A 15,216-nucleotide genomic window follows, 5' to 3' on the forward strand; every position below is an offset into this window, starting at 1 on the left:
AAAACCAGCTTTTTTAGTTAAAAAAAATTAATATATCATCGAGAAGCGCTTTCAGGGTGAGACTCCTGACTCTTAAGTTGTTCTTCGTTTTGGGTTACAATTTTTTGGTATAGGATCCCAAGCTTATCACTATTCAATTTGATCCTATCGTAGACCTCGGTGCGCACCATCGAAAGATCGACAAGACCAAAAAACTTGAGGGAATAAACACAGAGATCTTTTTCAGCTTTCCAAATCCCTTCAGACTTTTTGCTCCTTGCCTCATCTTCTTTTGCCTTTTGCCTAGCTAGTTTCTCTTCCTCATCTTCATCACTCATTCCTTCATCATCTGAATCAAAAAAGCTTTTTTGAGGCTCCTCTTCAATATTCTCAGTCTCAGCGAGATCTTCTAAGTTGACATTTTCATCGTTTCCTTTTTCTAGTTCGACGTCTAAAAATTTAGCCAACTTAGCCTCCTTCAATAAAAATATGTTTAGTAGCTCTTCCTGAACGCTGCTTGGTAACATGTGGACAACCAAATTTCCTATTTCACTGCTGCTCGCAAAAAAGTTGTCAAAATTTTTAAATTGGTTGTTTCCATTGAATTTAGTATAGAATATCTTAAGACATGTAATTATATCGATAAATTTTGCAGCAAATAATGTTCGCATGTTGTTACATTTTTTCATTAAAATGCCAACGTTGCAGGAAATAGTTGCAGAAGTACCGAAATTTTCATTGATTCCATTTACGACATCGTTTATGGAACTTATCAATCTCCAAAGTTGTTCAATGATCATATCCGCATCAGAAAAGGTAAGTGAAATATCATATCGACTTTCCTGATCATTACCTTCAGTATTAGGAACATAAATGAGTTGTTCCAACTTCCATGAAATAGATACAAGAATTAAATCCAATATCGCCTTGAACGATAAAATGCCATCGTCAACTAAATTCAAGAATTGATTGGGAGAATTCTCAACAAGAAACTGAATATCGAGCTCGTTAAACGATTTGACTATAATTTGCTCACATAAGGAAAATGAAGGATTCGATCCTTCTAAGTATTGATTGATATTACAGTGATCCCCTATCATTCGTAGCTTCATAATGGGCTTTGAAATTGAGATTACTACTTTTAGTAAGTCTTCTTGTCCTAATGGCTGTGTTTCAGAGTGTTCATTGCCGATCAATAAACCACGAACTTGCTCAACTAAATCTTGAATTAAATTTTGTACATCCAAGCGGATCTCTGAATCAATAATATTCAAATATGTAGAATTGATGCTGACGCTATTATAATGGGTTAGCAATCTTTCCAAGAATCTCTCAAAGCCTTCCAAAAATGGGTCTGAATTTATATCCGTCACATCATAATCCCTGAAATAAAGTAGTAAAGAATGCACTAGATCGTTATAAGAGTTTTGGCGGTCCATGTTCATGAAAACTGGGTATATGTTTTTCTTTTCATCATTAGATTCAATCACACTATTGAATATTTGCACAAACACCGAAAATTGTATTTTTGAAGTCACCAGCGAAGATAACAAAGACGGTAGATAATCCACAAGCTTAACCAGGATAGATGATAAGTCCTCCAAATCTTTGGGTTTATTTGAGGTCCTTGAATATATGGATGACAATGCTCCATAGATTAGTTCCAAGAGATGAGTCTTTTCTTCATCAGTAGAAAAATCCAAAAGGGCTTTAAAAGCAATTACCTCTGCATTTGTATCATTTGATTTTTCATTTTTCTTTCGAAATGTAACAGAAGACATATCTATCAAATAAAAACGGATCAAGGTTTCCCAACTTCCCGAATAGGTTGGGGTTTGATATAAAGATGCAAATATAACACTAATTGGGTATTTTAGTTTTGCTGATGGACGCCCATTACAAAAAAAGCTAAGTGAGGACTGCAATAAACGTATCAAATTTTTAATTCTCAAGCATTCTTTGAGGTCGAGGCATACATCATTATCACCAAACAGATCGGATTCGTAAGTCTCCAAAAATAAAGAGTGTTTCTCCAATTCATCTCGAGTGTTCTCGAGATTCGCAATGCAAACAAATTTTGAAAGCTCCAGCTTTAATTTCTCTACATTGGTATTGGATAAATTTGTTCTGTTCTCAAAGAGAAGAAAAAAATTAGATATGATTTCTAGACTGTCGTTCTCTTCGAGGAATCCAATTCTCAATAATTCGCAACATATGCTAATCGCAGACAATCTGACACTGACATCGATGTCCATCAAGCTCATCTTGATAATTTGTTTTTTATATCTTTCAGTGAATTGCCTGAATCCCATCCCTAAAGTGCTATTATTGTTATTTGCATTTTTATAAAGTTTGGATAAGACTTTAGTAACTTCTGATCTAACTTGAACAGACGGGTCAGATAACAACCATCCAAAATAACGCAAGAATGTCGCTTGAAAGAAAAAATCGGGATATGTAATCATGGCAACGCTTAGATTCTTGACACATTCTTGTCTAATCGATGAATCAATATCACGGTACCGATGCATTAACGTAACATTACCAATTTCTCCAAAGTACTCAGTAATAGTATCCTTTTGATTATGGTACATTAGAGTCGTTTTATTCAAATTTTCTATTTTTAACTTGTTACTAGCGATTCTCTTAATTTTTGATAATTGACGCTGAGCTTTGTCAAGGCTTGTAATAACAGAATTTATAATAACACACAAACGATTTTGAATCGTTAATAAGATCACAGTAGAGACGTATCTCAATGGCCTGATTGGACACGAACTTAAAGAGGATATCCAAGTTAAAACCTCAGACATCATTTGGGAGGACAAGAAGGAATCGTCAGCTTCATCACCAGCCGCATTCTTATTATTATGATCAGCAGCCTTATATAACAAACCTCTATCATGTGAAACTTGAATGAGCTCCTCGAAGAACTCTAAAACGTTCCTTCGAAATGATGTTAGTGCCTTAAAAGGATACTTGTGACTCTGCTGGTCACTGAAAGCGATCGTTAGTTCCCCAACAGTTTGTATGGCACTTTCTAAATTTGCTAAATCATGAGGTTGAAAAAGATGAACAGAACCACAGCTCCTTAATATGAGATTAATTAAAATCGTGAGTGATTCGTGAGAACCATTTTCTTCCTCGTAAGCTTCTATCCATTCCAATGCTAAGTCTTTCACGTCAAGGTCTTCAAAGGAAAGGGATTTATAGAGATAGTTTTCCGGCAACTCTGCTTCTAATTGTTCCAAAGTTTTCTTGCTACCGTTGATGCTACGACGTTTATTAGACTTGCTATTTCTGTGAGGCTTTTTATTCTTTTTAGGCCGTTCCTCATATGCCTCTTCCTCGATTTGATTCTCATCTTCTGATCCTGATACTTCTTCATAGTGAGCTCTTTTTTTGGAGACACGAGAGGATCGCCTGACGCTGGAGTTATCCGCTGAGGGGGCAACAGCCACTGTCATTTTAAAGTTTAGTCTCAAATAATGATCTTTCAATGAGTTGTAAAGAAGAAAACAAACTAAACGTAAAATAGTATTGATTTCACGCGTTTTTGTGGCGCAAATCTATGTCGCCAAAATGAGAAATGTCGTTTCAATATAATGTCGCGTCGTCGAATCTACCAACACTTTCTCGTCATTAGGTTCTTTCATAACCAAAATAAATACAGAGAATAAACACCAAATTGTAATATATATATATCGTTTAAGCAATGTCATCAGTGGAACCAGAGGCATCAGTTGTGAATACACCTGGAGAATCAGAAGGGGTGCCTGGTGTTGAGAATGATATCATAAAAGAAGAAACAGCGGGCAGTGAATCGGAAGCGAAAGCAGTAGATGTTGAACAGATATCTAAGAATTTTCAAGAGAAAGCCAGAAATTACCTCATCGAACAAACTGGACATGTCGTCATTCCATCTTATGGTAAATGGTTTAATATGAATGAGATAAATTCCATTGAAAAGAAACTGTTTCCAGATTTCTTCCCACCAAGAGAGGATGGAGCTAAGTCCGTCTATAAAACAGCTGAAGTTTATAAAAATATGAGAGATTTCATGATAAATGCGTATCGAATTAATCCCTTGGAGTATTTGTCAATTACAGCAGTTCGTCGAAGCTTAGCAGGTGATGTTACCAGTATAATTAGGATTCATCAATTTTTGGAAAGATGGGGTTTAATAAATTATCAAATTGACCCCAGGACTAAGCCATCTACTGTTGGTCCTCAGTACACTGGGCATTTTCAGATTACGTTGGACACTCCGAAAGGCTTGGTTCCTTTCATACCAGAACATAAAGATGTTATTAATGGCAAGGCGAGTAATCCGAATGTATTGTCTGATTCTTCTGAGCAGCCTTCTCAGAGGACCGAAAATGACAGTAAAGAAATTCCGTTAAACTTGGAGGCAAGGCGTAATATTTACTCAAGCTCAGACGACTCCTATAATTCGAGTAACATAATTCAGTATTTTTGCAATATCTGTGGAAAGGATACAAGCGAAGTTAGGTTTCATAACTTGAAAGTCAAGTCGTATTCGAGTAATCCAAATTCGACTTTCAATAAGGCTTCTATATTATGTATTAACTGTTTTGAGCAAGGTTTATTTCCTCTGAATTTTCAAGCATCAGATTTCATTAAGTTAGATCAACCAAGTGATAGAACATGGTCTGAGCAAGAAATATTGCTCTTGATGGAGGGAATAGAGATGTTTGGATCTTTTGATGTTCAAAATGGCGCCGTGGGAGGGCATGGTGGCTCGTTGAACTCCAATCCTAATGGGCAGTGGGACAAGATTAGCGAATTTGTAGGAACGAAATCAAAGGAACAGTGCTTAATCAAATTTATACAACTACCTATTGAAGACAGGTATTTGAATAAGCTTATAAACGGATCTAAAGAAAATGGCAAGAGCATTGACAAAGCAACTTTGGTACAAGATATTGCCAAAGAAGTGGTCTTAAAAGCAGAGGGCAAGGAAATAATCAAAGAAAATTCCATCAATAGTTTAAAGGAATCTATAGTTGAACAGTCAGATTTGATAAATCAAGTGATAGAGTTGACATTAAAAAAGGTAGATGTCAAACTTGATACCTTGGACACACTTGAATCTAGCCTTCTCGAGGTGGAAAGACAGCGTAATTTAGAAAGAAAGCAGATCCTTATTGAGAGATGGCACCAATTTGAGAAGATAAACAAATTGAAGCAACAGAGACCCGAGCTTGCCAGCATTCTAGATGATTTATTAACTCCTGTCAGCATTAACGAGATTAACAAGTCACTCAAAGAATCTGACGAGGAGGGCGAACAAGGAGACCAAATTAATGGTGCTTCGCTGGTAATAAACTCCACTGCAAATAATGAGACCACTAGAGAACATTTACCAATAAGTGTTGTGCAGCCAAAGAGCTATGAGTTCTGGTCTGGTTAATTCGACTTTATATATAGTTAAAATTTATGTAATAGTTGTTTAATAGATGAAATTAGCATGCTTGATCCTGCCATGTTTGTCGGCTTGGGTAATTAGAATACCCGAACATTTTTAAAGTTACTAAGAATTCCATTTAGGTCTCCTAAGTTTTGAAAAGTTTGAAGCAAATTGAGAATTAGCGATAATTTGTTAGTTTCAAGTTCATTCACAAACATATCGTAATACTCCTCTTTTTCTGGAAAATTTTCAAGTGCCATTATCTGGGTAATTATACAATTTAGCAAAAACATTAGAATGAAGTATGTCGTCTAAATATTTGAAGTATTAGGTGCAATCATATGTTTCCTATTGTATGCATTAGCATTAATCAATTAAAATGTGTGAGGTTTATAGGGAGTTCTAAATAGTTGTTTTAAAGGGCTACTATCGTACTTAGGTGATTCCTTTTTATTTTGGTTATCTCTTTTGGAGTAATTTTGCGACTTTCTTATATTTATGGTATCAACTTCCATAGGAACTGCGGAGCTTTCTTTTTGAAAGTATTCCTTTTTTGGAATATAACCAGTTCTTAAGTAACGTGGTTGGTGCCTGTTCCTTGTTATACCTTGTTTTTCTTCGCTATAGATCTCTGCGATTTGCATAGCATCGTGAAGGTTTTCAGGGTGTCTAAGTCTTACCTCTCTTTGCACATCTTGTTTTAATTTTGCTACATAAAAACAGGTGAGAGCTGATGGCGGAAGTAAATCTTGAGGTAATTCTTTACTTATCTTTAAGAATTTTTCATTGAATTTTATTATGTTTCCGGTCTGTGTTAAGTCATAAAATTGATTGAATTTTGCCTGATAATCAACTTCTTTTGCGAAGCAGTCGATAAGCCTTTCCTTGAAGTCTTTTACGGATAGAAAACTAGATTCCTCCTTTTCTTTTTCATACCAGTCTCTAGCTTTACCTTCTAGGTTCCTACTAAAGACGTTTAGGAGTAATTCGTCGGAGAGTTTTGTTCCTTCTGTTTTACTAATTATCCTTTTTAAGAAAGCATCGATAACTTGAGGGTCCGAGTCTCCATTATATGGTTTGACTTGGATCAGTAGAACGTACGTCATTAAGACTCTTTGTTCTTGGCTAATTCTTTCATTTTCTCTGTGTTTCATCAATTCCTTACGATCTTTTTCTCGCTCTGTCCTTTCTTGGGCTCGTTCTTTATCCCTCTGAGCGCGTTCTTGTTCTCTTTCGAGTTTCATCTCTTCGAGAAGTCTTAAGATGCTTTCTGACTCCATTTTATTATATATTTCTGGTTCTTAATCTTACAGCAACGCTACCAATTGTGAGGTTTATAGGGAGTTCTAAATAGTTGTTTAAAGGGCTACTATCGTACTTAGGTGATTCCATATGAATATTTGACTACTCTAAGCTTATGTATAGTGTGCTACTACTTAGAATCCCTAGTAGAATGTAATCTTCTACTATTGGGAGTATCTCGCGCTTATATACTTTTTACACTGTTTCAGATGTGTTTTGCAACACTCCTTCACATTGTGTGTACTTATAAGACTGATCCCTTACAATTGGACGAATATGGAGGGTTGGCCGAGTGGTCTAAGGCGGCAGACTTAAGATCTGCTGGACGATTGTCCGCGCGAGTTCGAACCTCGCATCCTTCATTATGGTACTTTTGTACCCATTATTTTTTTATTAGACTTGTAGATATGGTATTTTTATAATAGAGTTTTTGAAAATCAGTCCTTGAGTTAATATGGATCTACAATATATAAAGACTTTGAGATTTTTTTTTTCTAGTACATTTATTCTTTCAAAAAATAAATAATTCATCCTGTTTTTTCAGTACAGTTCCGCAGCCATTTTGAAAATAAACACTATAAATTATAATCCAAACAAGTTATTAGTCGAGACGTAAAAATTTGTATATATCAAGATTCTTCATGATTAAGGACTTGATATTACAGAGGGTAGATGCCTCAAGTTCAATTCACGATCCTTTTCAATGTTCTGAAAATCTGCAAATCGCAATTAATAATGGTAGTCAACTCACCATCTTAGACCCAAAACTACCTTTACTTCATCAAAGCATTAATTCGGTTAATGATATTAAAGTGCTTGATCCGAAGGGAATATTCACACCAAATACTATACTTTATCCGGAAGCTCTTGATTCATTACCCCTCAGAAGTTTTAATAGAGTCGTCGTTGAGACGCTAGACGAGGGCTTCAACTTCAGTGGTATAAATGAGCCTATGATTACTAGTCAAAAGTGGTCTCCTGTCGATCCCTATTCCAGAGATTGTCTTTTGGGGGTGTTGTTCAATACATGTGAATTGTTGATATTTGAAAGAGCTAACAATCATCCTGATCAATACACTGTAAAATACAATCTTTTTGATCAACTTATTCTGCAATTACATTTAGAGAGTAGTGACTCGACAGAAATATTTGTGACGAATGACCAGCTAGAATATTTGAGAATCAAAAGCTTTGATTTTACTTTAATAACTTCATCGATGGAATCTATTTTATTGCTTAGTGTCATATCAAACAACGGGACTTTGATGATCTACAAACTAGGGATAGATTCATCACTTCAAGTCTTGAGCTCTTTTCAAACGAATCAGAATGTTGTTAAACATCAATGGTCTGAATGGAGAGAAAACGATGGGAAAATTACTTCTTATTTGTCTTTAATTTGTTCCGATAATTCGGTCAGCTTCGTCACTGCTGATTTCGATATCAAAACTGACCATATCGCAATTCTGATCCCACAAACTATAATAAAAAAATCTAGATTTCTCATAAGTCAAGTAAAATGGATATGTACTCGTTTTGATGTTATCTTGATAGTTACTTCGACGGATTCTTTGAAGATTATTTACATTAATGATATAATTGATCAGAAAGTACTAGTTCAGAGATTATCTAATTTCAACTTTATTTCTTCTATCATATCTTGTCACACGAATGAGATTTTGACGCTTATAATAGGCTTTGAAAATGGAGAATTTGAATCATTCATATTAGATTTAAAAAAGAAAATTCTATCGTCAAAACAACTGAACAAGTTATTGAGTAACTTTGTATCCAAAAGTTTATATAAGTTTCAGCTAACAAATTCTTCACGAGATGAACAAGAGCTTATGGAAGTTAAAATGGAGAATGAGATCTCCAGCCCTTCTATTACACCAAAGCCACCTTCGGACTTAACAAGACCTTACTTGAGTCAAATAGTGGAAGGAGATTTTACTTTATGCGGAATGTCATTAAGCTCGCGAGGAATCATATCAATAGTCTATAAAATTGTACCTAAGAATGTGATGAATTACACCATCTTGTCAAAAAGTGAATTACACATTGGCTTCTTACATGCCGCTGAACTTTGCAATGATTCTGAACCTGAAACGAAATTGACTTCTATACAATTCATAAATCAATTGTGGCTTACTAACTATAAAAATATAGCAGCATTTCCTAAGCTTCTTGGTGATAAACAAGAAGAAATCTCTAAATTTGTATTTAACATACTGGCTTTTAAAGAAGAAAACTTGATAGACATAGATAAACTATCATTAATCATTGACAATAATGCAATTAATTCGAACTTTACGAGTTACTTACTACAAAATTTCAACAATAATGTGGGTCTAAAAAAACTACAAATTTTATATAACTTCAATTTAGTCTTATTAGGCTCTTTGAAGATATTGAAACAGTATGATAACGAAGATTGCAACAAATTGTTAACGAAATTGCATAACGAACAGGAGCAAATTGATCATTTAATTAGCAAGCACTTGAGTAAAATAATATTGAATTATATCCATGAAAAGACTCATGATGAATATGACAAATTTCTCGCAATTAGTCACTTTCTCCAGTTGGGAGCTCCGGATGAAGATCAGTACAAGAAAAGTTTACCAGAAAGTTCTGAAATATCTGTTCAAACTAAATTTTTTCAAGAAACGTTCAAAGCTACAATCGATGATATTAACACTGAACAAGTGTTAATAAAATCTACTTCGGATCACCATTGGTCTAGATGCAAGTTGACTTTATTGCCATTGTTGGAAATGACGAATAATATAGATGAACTAAATAAGTTTAACTATGTTCCTGGATTAGTATGCACTAATGGAAACGCTTTCACTAACCAGCTTCGAAGGTCCATAAATTATTGCATAATAACAGGAAATAAAACTTATTCATTTAGCTGATATCAAATAGCAAAGAGAGAAGATCCCGGAAGGGGCCTATATCCCTCGTCGGTTTTAAAGAAGTTTCCTGTCAAAATATAATTTTCTTTATCCTTATTCCAGATTAGTTGAGTAGGATTCCAATTGATCAACGCGCTAGCTTGCGCAGGTGGTGGATCAGTGATCTTAGTAATTAAATAAGCACTAGAAGATTGCGCAAAACCGTAAGTTAATATGCTGACCCATGGAAATCTGTTGATCAAAAAATAATAGCATAAGCCAAATCCAAATAATACACCTTGTCTGGACTTCACCCATTGGTCCTTCTCGAATTTAGTTAGTTTCACTCTATTAAAATAAGGTAACAATAAATCATAAGTTGTATTGTTTGCACCCCAAAAAGCAGCGAGTATAATGCGATTGTAATATTTAGGAAGGACATTGAGCAAGCAAATAAATATGGAAGAAGGAACAGTTCCTATTTTATCATTAAAGACTTGAAACGATATCAATGCCATGACAACAGATCCGATCTTTGGCATCCTTGATATGAGGTAAATCATCAAGTTAATAGAAGTGTTAGTTAAGTATCTTTTCAAAAACGCTTGGAACTCAGTGGAATTTTTGAACTTAGACTTGACTAACCTTACGTAACGATTTTTCACTTTTGAGTCGCTCCTTTCGTTATCATACTTCGGCAACTCCACTAAGCCTTTGTAATATGCTTGTTCAGGCTCGTTCGGATGTTTTTTTAATCTAACCTCATCTGTGTATTTTAGGCTCAGAAGGAATGCTTCATCTAAATCATCCCTAAAAAATCGAATTAGCGTTATTAAAAAAACGTTTATATTTAGGACATGTTTTTGAAAATGATTGACATCTGATATGAGACTATTAAGTTTCCACTTATGCTTCAAGAACAAGTTAACAGTAACTAAAAACCACTTTAACAAGAAAACAGGAGCGTTGATTGCAATTTGAATCAAGATTGAAATCTTTATCGCACTAATCGCTCTCAGATAAAACTTAGATTTGAATAGATCCGGATTCTGAAGCGTTCTATAGGCTCCCAACAATCCCAACTGTATACCCCTTACTATGGCAAGAATGGAGAACCCTGGAGGGGGCTTTGACATAAAAATGGGGGATGCCATTCTCTTTATCTAATATCTTATCAGGCTCCACTTGACAGTTCTATGATAGCTGTTTTTTTCCAATAAAAGATCAATATTTCCTGTATATGAATTATACAGCCCATCATAAAACGTGCAAGAGTAATCATAATGGGAGGTTAGAAATGTAAGAATTGAAAGCAAAAAAATAATTAGGTGATCAGGACGATTGTTTACTGGAATGAGTAAATAAGAATTGGGTCCGTTTCGAATTTTGATTTAGATGTGTGGGGAATTGCAATTAAAGCTCCTCTTTTGTCTCGACCATGTTCTCAGAGCTATTAACTATGACATAACCAGTTCATAAACAGAATTTAGCGGACATGTAATATCGTCACCTAGGCGAAGAGCCGTGTGGTACTGTTTATTGTTGGGCCGTACGAGTGCTTTTCACATCCAAAGGTGTAAGGGTATTGTTGCGAGTCATATCGGAGTCACGTTTGGGACAAGAGTCAAGTTAAAGTAGCACAGAGAGAAAATGCAACCTTTTCTTCTCTATTCCCTGTTTCAGTATTTATAAAGGAGACCCCAGTTTATGTGAGAGTTTCCAGCTAGTTTCATAAATCCTTAAAGTCCTGACGAATGTTGAGCTCCCAGCTGATCATAGACTTCGATAAGCAAGAACCTTCCGTTAAAACGTCTTTGGTTGATGTAACCGATAAGCTCCCTCAACGACCACCCTGCAGAATCTTATTCAAGAATGAGTTTGAGCAGCCAAGTGGAAGCTTCAAATTAAGGGGAATTGGGCATCTAGTTAGTAGATGTGTCAAAGAAGCTAAAAGAACTGAACCGGGAAAACAGATTCATGTATTTGCATCCAGTGGTGGCAACGCGGGCCTTGCAGCAGCTTATCTGGCGAGATATTATAACGTGAATTGCACTGTTGCAATACCTCGTATCTCGAAACCAGAAATTAAGAAAAAACTTTGCAGCTATGGAGCTGAAATAATCATCTCAGGAGAAAGTATTTACGAGGCTGATCAGCACTTAAAGCTGATTTTGCAATCTGTGGATAGAGATAAAATTGTACCAATTTACTGTCACCCTTTCGAAAATCCGTTAATATGGGAGGGACATTCCACTATAATAGACGAGATCGAAACACAAATGTCCGATATTGACCTCCGAAAAGTTAGGGGGATTGTATGCTCTGTTGGGGGTGGTGGGCTTTATAATGGTATTCACCAAGGGTTGTTACGAAGTAAATTGAAGCTGGACATATTACTTATAGAAACAAAGCAAGCACCCACTTTTCACGAAACAGTAAAGGCAGGTAGCATTGTGACTTTGGGAAATTTGCTGTCTGTTGCAACCTCACTAGCATGCTCATATTTATCAGGACAAGCCTTTGAAAACTACAAAGATCAATCGCAGATCAAAACTACTTTAGAATCGATTGATGACTTTGAGTCTTTGGATGCCTGTGTGTCTTATTACGATAACTTAAAGAGAGTAACAGAGCCCGCATGCGGAGCTTCCTTATCTGTAGTGTACAATCAGCCGAACTTATTGCAAAAAACTTTTGAGAATTTAATAGAAGATGAAATCATAATAGTAGTAGTTTGTGGTGGCTCTTGTACAACCTTGGAGGGTATCGAGGAGTTCAAAAGATTATTGGCTGATAATATTCCAAGCAAATTATGATATTCATTGATCATTACGTTTTTCCCCCGCCTCTTTTTTTGTTTTTTTTTTCATTTCTTATAAAAATGTAACCTTGCTTGAAACCAGCTTATTGATTGATCTATATTCTGTAATCGATCTCTGTCATAACTGCTCACGCTTATCATTTGTTTTGGTTAAATGGCTCTTCACACTAGTAAGATATATTTTTCAACTAAAAGTGATGCTTATATAAGCCATCAACTCTAAAGATGAGATGAAACACGTCTGATTTGAATATATATATATATACAAGTTGTAGTTAAGACGCACTACTAAAATCCACGGCTAATGTTGGCTGACTCCAGATGGTTGAAAATGATGATACGATTTATAAATATCACCATCCTTTTCGTCCTTATGACATCCAGATAGAGTTGATGAATGCGATCTACGACACCATTGATAAGAAGTACAAAATTGGGTTATTCGAGAGTCCTACAGGGACAGGAAAGACTTTATCAGTAATATGTGCTACAATGTCATGGCTAAGAAGTTACAAGAAGATTAAAGGTCTTGTGAAGGTTGACCATCTGGAATCTGAATGCAGTAGTGATGAAGATCCAGAATGGGTTAAACAAGCCTATTCTAAATCATTAGCGTCAAGATCAAAGGGAAAACTTGAAGATTACGAGACTTATCTTGAGAAATTGAGTTTAGAATATAAGTCACAGCTCCAAGAAATTGACAACTTAGGTTCAAAGAAGAAAAAAAGGAGAATAAAGAGTGAAGATAAATTTCTAGAAGATGAATTGGTGCCTGAAGAATACCATAGTGATATCGATTCAAATAGCGTAGATGGATTAAATTCGAAATTGAAAAATGAAATAAAGGTTTTGATGGACAGGACTGAGACCCCAAATGGATTTGACGAATCATCTAATGACTGTCCAATTAAAATATATTATGCGTCAAGGACACACTCGCAGTTGAATCAGTTTGCTGATCAACTAGCATTGCCGAAGTTTAACAGTTCTTTCGAAGACTTAGAAGAGAGAACTAAGTACATATCTTTAGGTTCTCGAAAGCAATTATGTATCAATCCAAAGATCAATCGACTTTCGAATAACCTGAGTCTAAATGATGCTTGTTTGGATCTACAAAAGCTGAAGGAAGGATGTAAATACTTGCCACGAGACAATCCTAAGCTAATTAAAAAATTCAGCGACCTTGCGTTTACTCAAATTCATGATATTGAAGAACTAGGAAAATTGGGAAACAATTTAAATGTTTGTCCATATTATTCAGTCAGAAGTGGTATTGATCTTACAGAGATCATATCTCTACCATATCAAATGTTGCTAGAAGGTAATACGAGGCGAGTTCTTAACTTAAAAATCGATGACTCAATAGTAGTTATAGATGAGGCTCACAATTTATTGGACATTATAAACTCAATGAACTCAGTTTCTATCACCATTGATGAATTAAAAAAGGTGGTCGATTCTTTGAAACTCTACTTGAACAAATTTTTGAGAAGGCTCAGCAGCGGAAATAGAATTTACTTGATGAAATTAATCAAGCTATGTCAAATTCTTGTAAATTTCATAACTGGAGCAGAAAATATACATGTTGGTTCTGAAATCCTTGTTGATAGCATTTTCAAAAAATCGACTGGCGACTTGATCAATGTGCACAAAATAGAGAAATATCTTGAAAAATCTAAAATAGCGTATAAGATTGAGACGTATATGGAAAGAATGATAGACTCTGGCCATAAATCGAGCAGTTCAAACCCACTCTTGTTCAAGATAACAAAATTTTTAAAGTGCTTGAACAATCCATCAAAGGAAGGTAAACTTTTTTGGGATAAAAAAGGAGATTTTTTATCTATCAACTATATGCTTCTAGATCCAAGTGAAGTTTTCAGAGACATAGTTGAAAGAGCAAGGTGCGTGATATTATGTGGTGGAACAATGGAACCGATCAGTGACTATTTGAATTATTTATTTCCATATGTACCAAAGTCTCAAATCAAAGCTTTTAGCTGCGAACACATCATTCCAAAAGAGAACCTTGAGGTTTATCCTATTGAATCATATAGTCGTATACCGTTAGACTTTCTGTTTCTGAAAAGAAATGACCGTCAAATCATCAGGAGTTTGGGTGCAGTGATTCTTGCGATCACTAAAAAGACTCCTTTTGGAACGGTTGCTTTCTTTCCAAGCTATAAATATTTGAATGAAGTTGTAAAAGTCTGGAAAGAAACTGGAATATTCGAAGAAATCAACAACTTGAAGCAAATCTTTCAAGAGTCGGCTGAATTCTCAGCAGTTGATTCTATATTGGATAAATACAAGTCCAAAATCATAGAGAGAAGAGAAGGAGCGATTTTGTTTGCAGTAGTTGGAGGTAGGCTTTCCGAGGGCATTAACTTTTCTGACGATTTGGCTAGAGCAGTAGTTATGGTAGGACTACCTTTCCCCAATGCATACTCTGGAGAGATAATGGCGAGAAAAAACTTTATAGAAGCTAATACAATTTTAAAAGGTGGAACATCGAAAGATGCAAAAGAAAACTCAAATGATTTTTATGAGAATATCTGTATGAGAGCCATTAATCAAAGTATAGGGAGGAGTATTAGACATGCTAATGACTATGCGATTATTTATTTAATAGATCGTAGATATGGTTTTGAAAGAATTCAACTGAAACTTAGTGGATGGGTTAGGAAGAGACTCCGAAACGATTTGAGTTTCAACGACATAATTGAGCACTCTGAGGAATTTTTCCGCTCAAAAACGGTAGTTAAATTGAAGTAGTAATGGAC

The 15,216-nt window shown here is 35.3% G+C and overlaps 6 protein-coding genes across 6 annotated transcripts, besides 1 other annotated feature; 4 read left to right on the forward strand and 2 right to left on the reverse strand.

Annotated features, from left to right (window-relative positions):
* Window positions 1-35: 35 nt before the first annotated feature.
* IRR1 (Irr1p) lies at window positions 36-3,446 on the reverse strand (the record flags this gene model as incomplete). The annotated part of the gene is made up of 1 exon (XM_062953986.1): window positions 36-3,446. One exon carries the CDS (start codon window positions 3,444-3,446, stop codon window positions 36-38), a length of 3,411 nt encoding a protein of 1,136 aa, XP_062810735.1.
* A 248-nt stretch (window positions 3,447-3,694) lies between these two features.
* PRCAT00004020001 (uncharacterized protein) lies at window positions 3,695-5,413 on the forward strand (the record flags this gene model as incomplete). Its single annotated transcript, XM_062953988.1, has 1 exon — window positions 3,695-5,413. One exon carries the CDS (start codon window positions 3,695-3,697, stop codon window positions 5,411-5,413), a length of 1,719 nt encoding a protein of 572 aa, XP_062810736.1.
* Window positions 5,414-7,023: 1,610 nt separating this feature from the next.
* Window positions 7,024-7,068: a sequence feature (Short protein (PRCAT00004022001, CUM66358.1) was converted to a misc_feature.).
* A 285-nt stretch (window positions 7,069-7,353) lies between these two features.
* Window positions 7,354-9,633, forward strand: PRCAT00004023001 (uncharacterized protein; the record flags this gene model as incomplete). The annotated part of the gene is made up of 1 exon (XM_062953989.1): window positions 7,354-9,633. One exon carries the CDS (start codon window positions 7,354-7,356, stop codon window positions 9,631-9,633), a length of 2,280 nt encoding a protein of 759 aa, XP_062810737.1.
* Window positions 9,634-9,635: 2 nt separating this feature from the next.
* Window positions 9,636-10,766, reverse strand: PRCAT00004024001 (uncharacterized protein; the record flags this gene model as incomplete). Its single annotated transcript, XM_062953990.1, has 1 exon — window positions 9,636-10,766. One exon carries the CDS (start codon window positions 10,764-10,766, stop codon window positions 9,636-9,638), a length of 1,131 nt encoding a protein of 376 aa, XP_062810738.1.
* Window positions 10,767-11,366: 600 nt separating this feature from the next.
* Window positions 11,367-12,428, forward strand: CHA1 (Cha1p; the record flags this gene model as incomplete). The annotated part of the gene is made up of 1 exon (XM_062953991.1): window positions 11,367-12,428. One exon carries the CDS (start codon window positions 11,367-11,369, stop codon window positions 12,426-12,428), a length of 1,062 nt encoding a protein of 353 aa, XP_062810739.1.
* A 326-nt stretch (window positions 12,429-12,754) lies between these two features.
* PRCAT00004026001 (uncharacterized protein) lies at window positions 12,755-15,208 on the forward strand (the record flags this gene model as incomplete). The annotated part of the gene is made up of 1 exon (XM_062953992.1): window positions 12,755-15,208. The coding sequence occupies one exon, from the start codon at window positions 12,755-12,757 to the stop codon at window positions 15,206-15,208; it is 2,454 nt and encodes an 817-aa protein (XP_062810740.1).
* Between the last annotated feature and the right edge of the window lie 8 nt (window positions 15,209-15,216).

The sequence above is a fragment of the Priceomyces carsonii genome (genome assembly GCF_900007245.1).
Source record: "Priceomyces carsonii strain CBS4050 genome assembly, scaffold: Debaryomyces_carsonii_scaffold_4, whole genome shotgun sequence".
Classification (NCBI taxonomy): domain Eukaryota; kingdom Fungi; phylum Ascomycota; class Pichiomycetes; order Serinales; family Debaryomycetaceae; genus Priceomyces; species Priceomyces carsonii.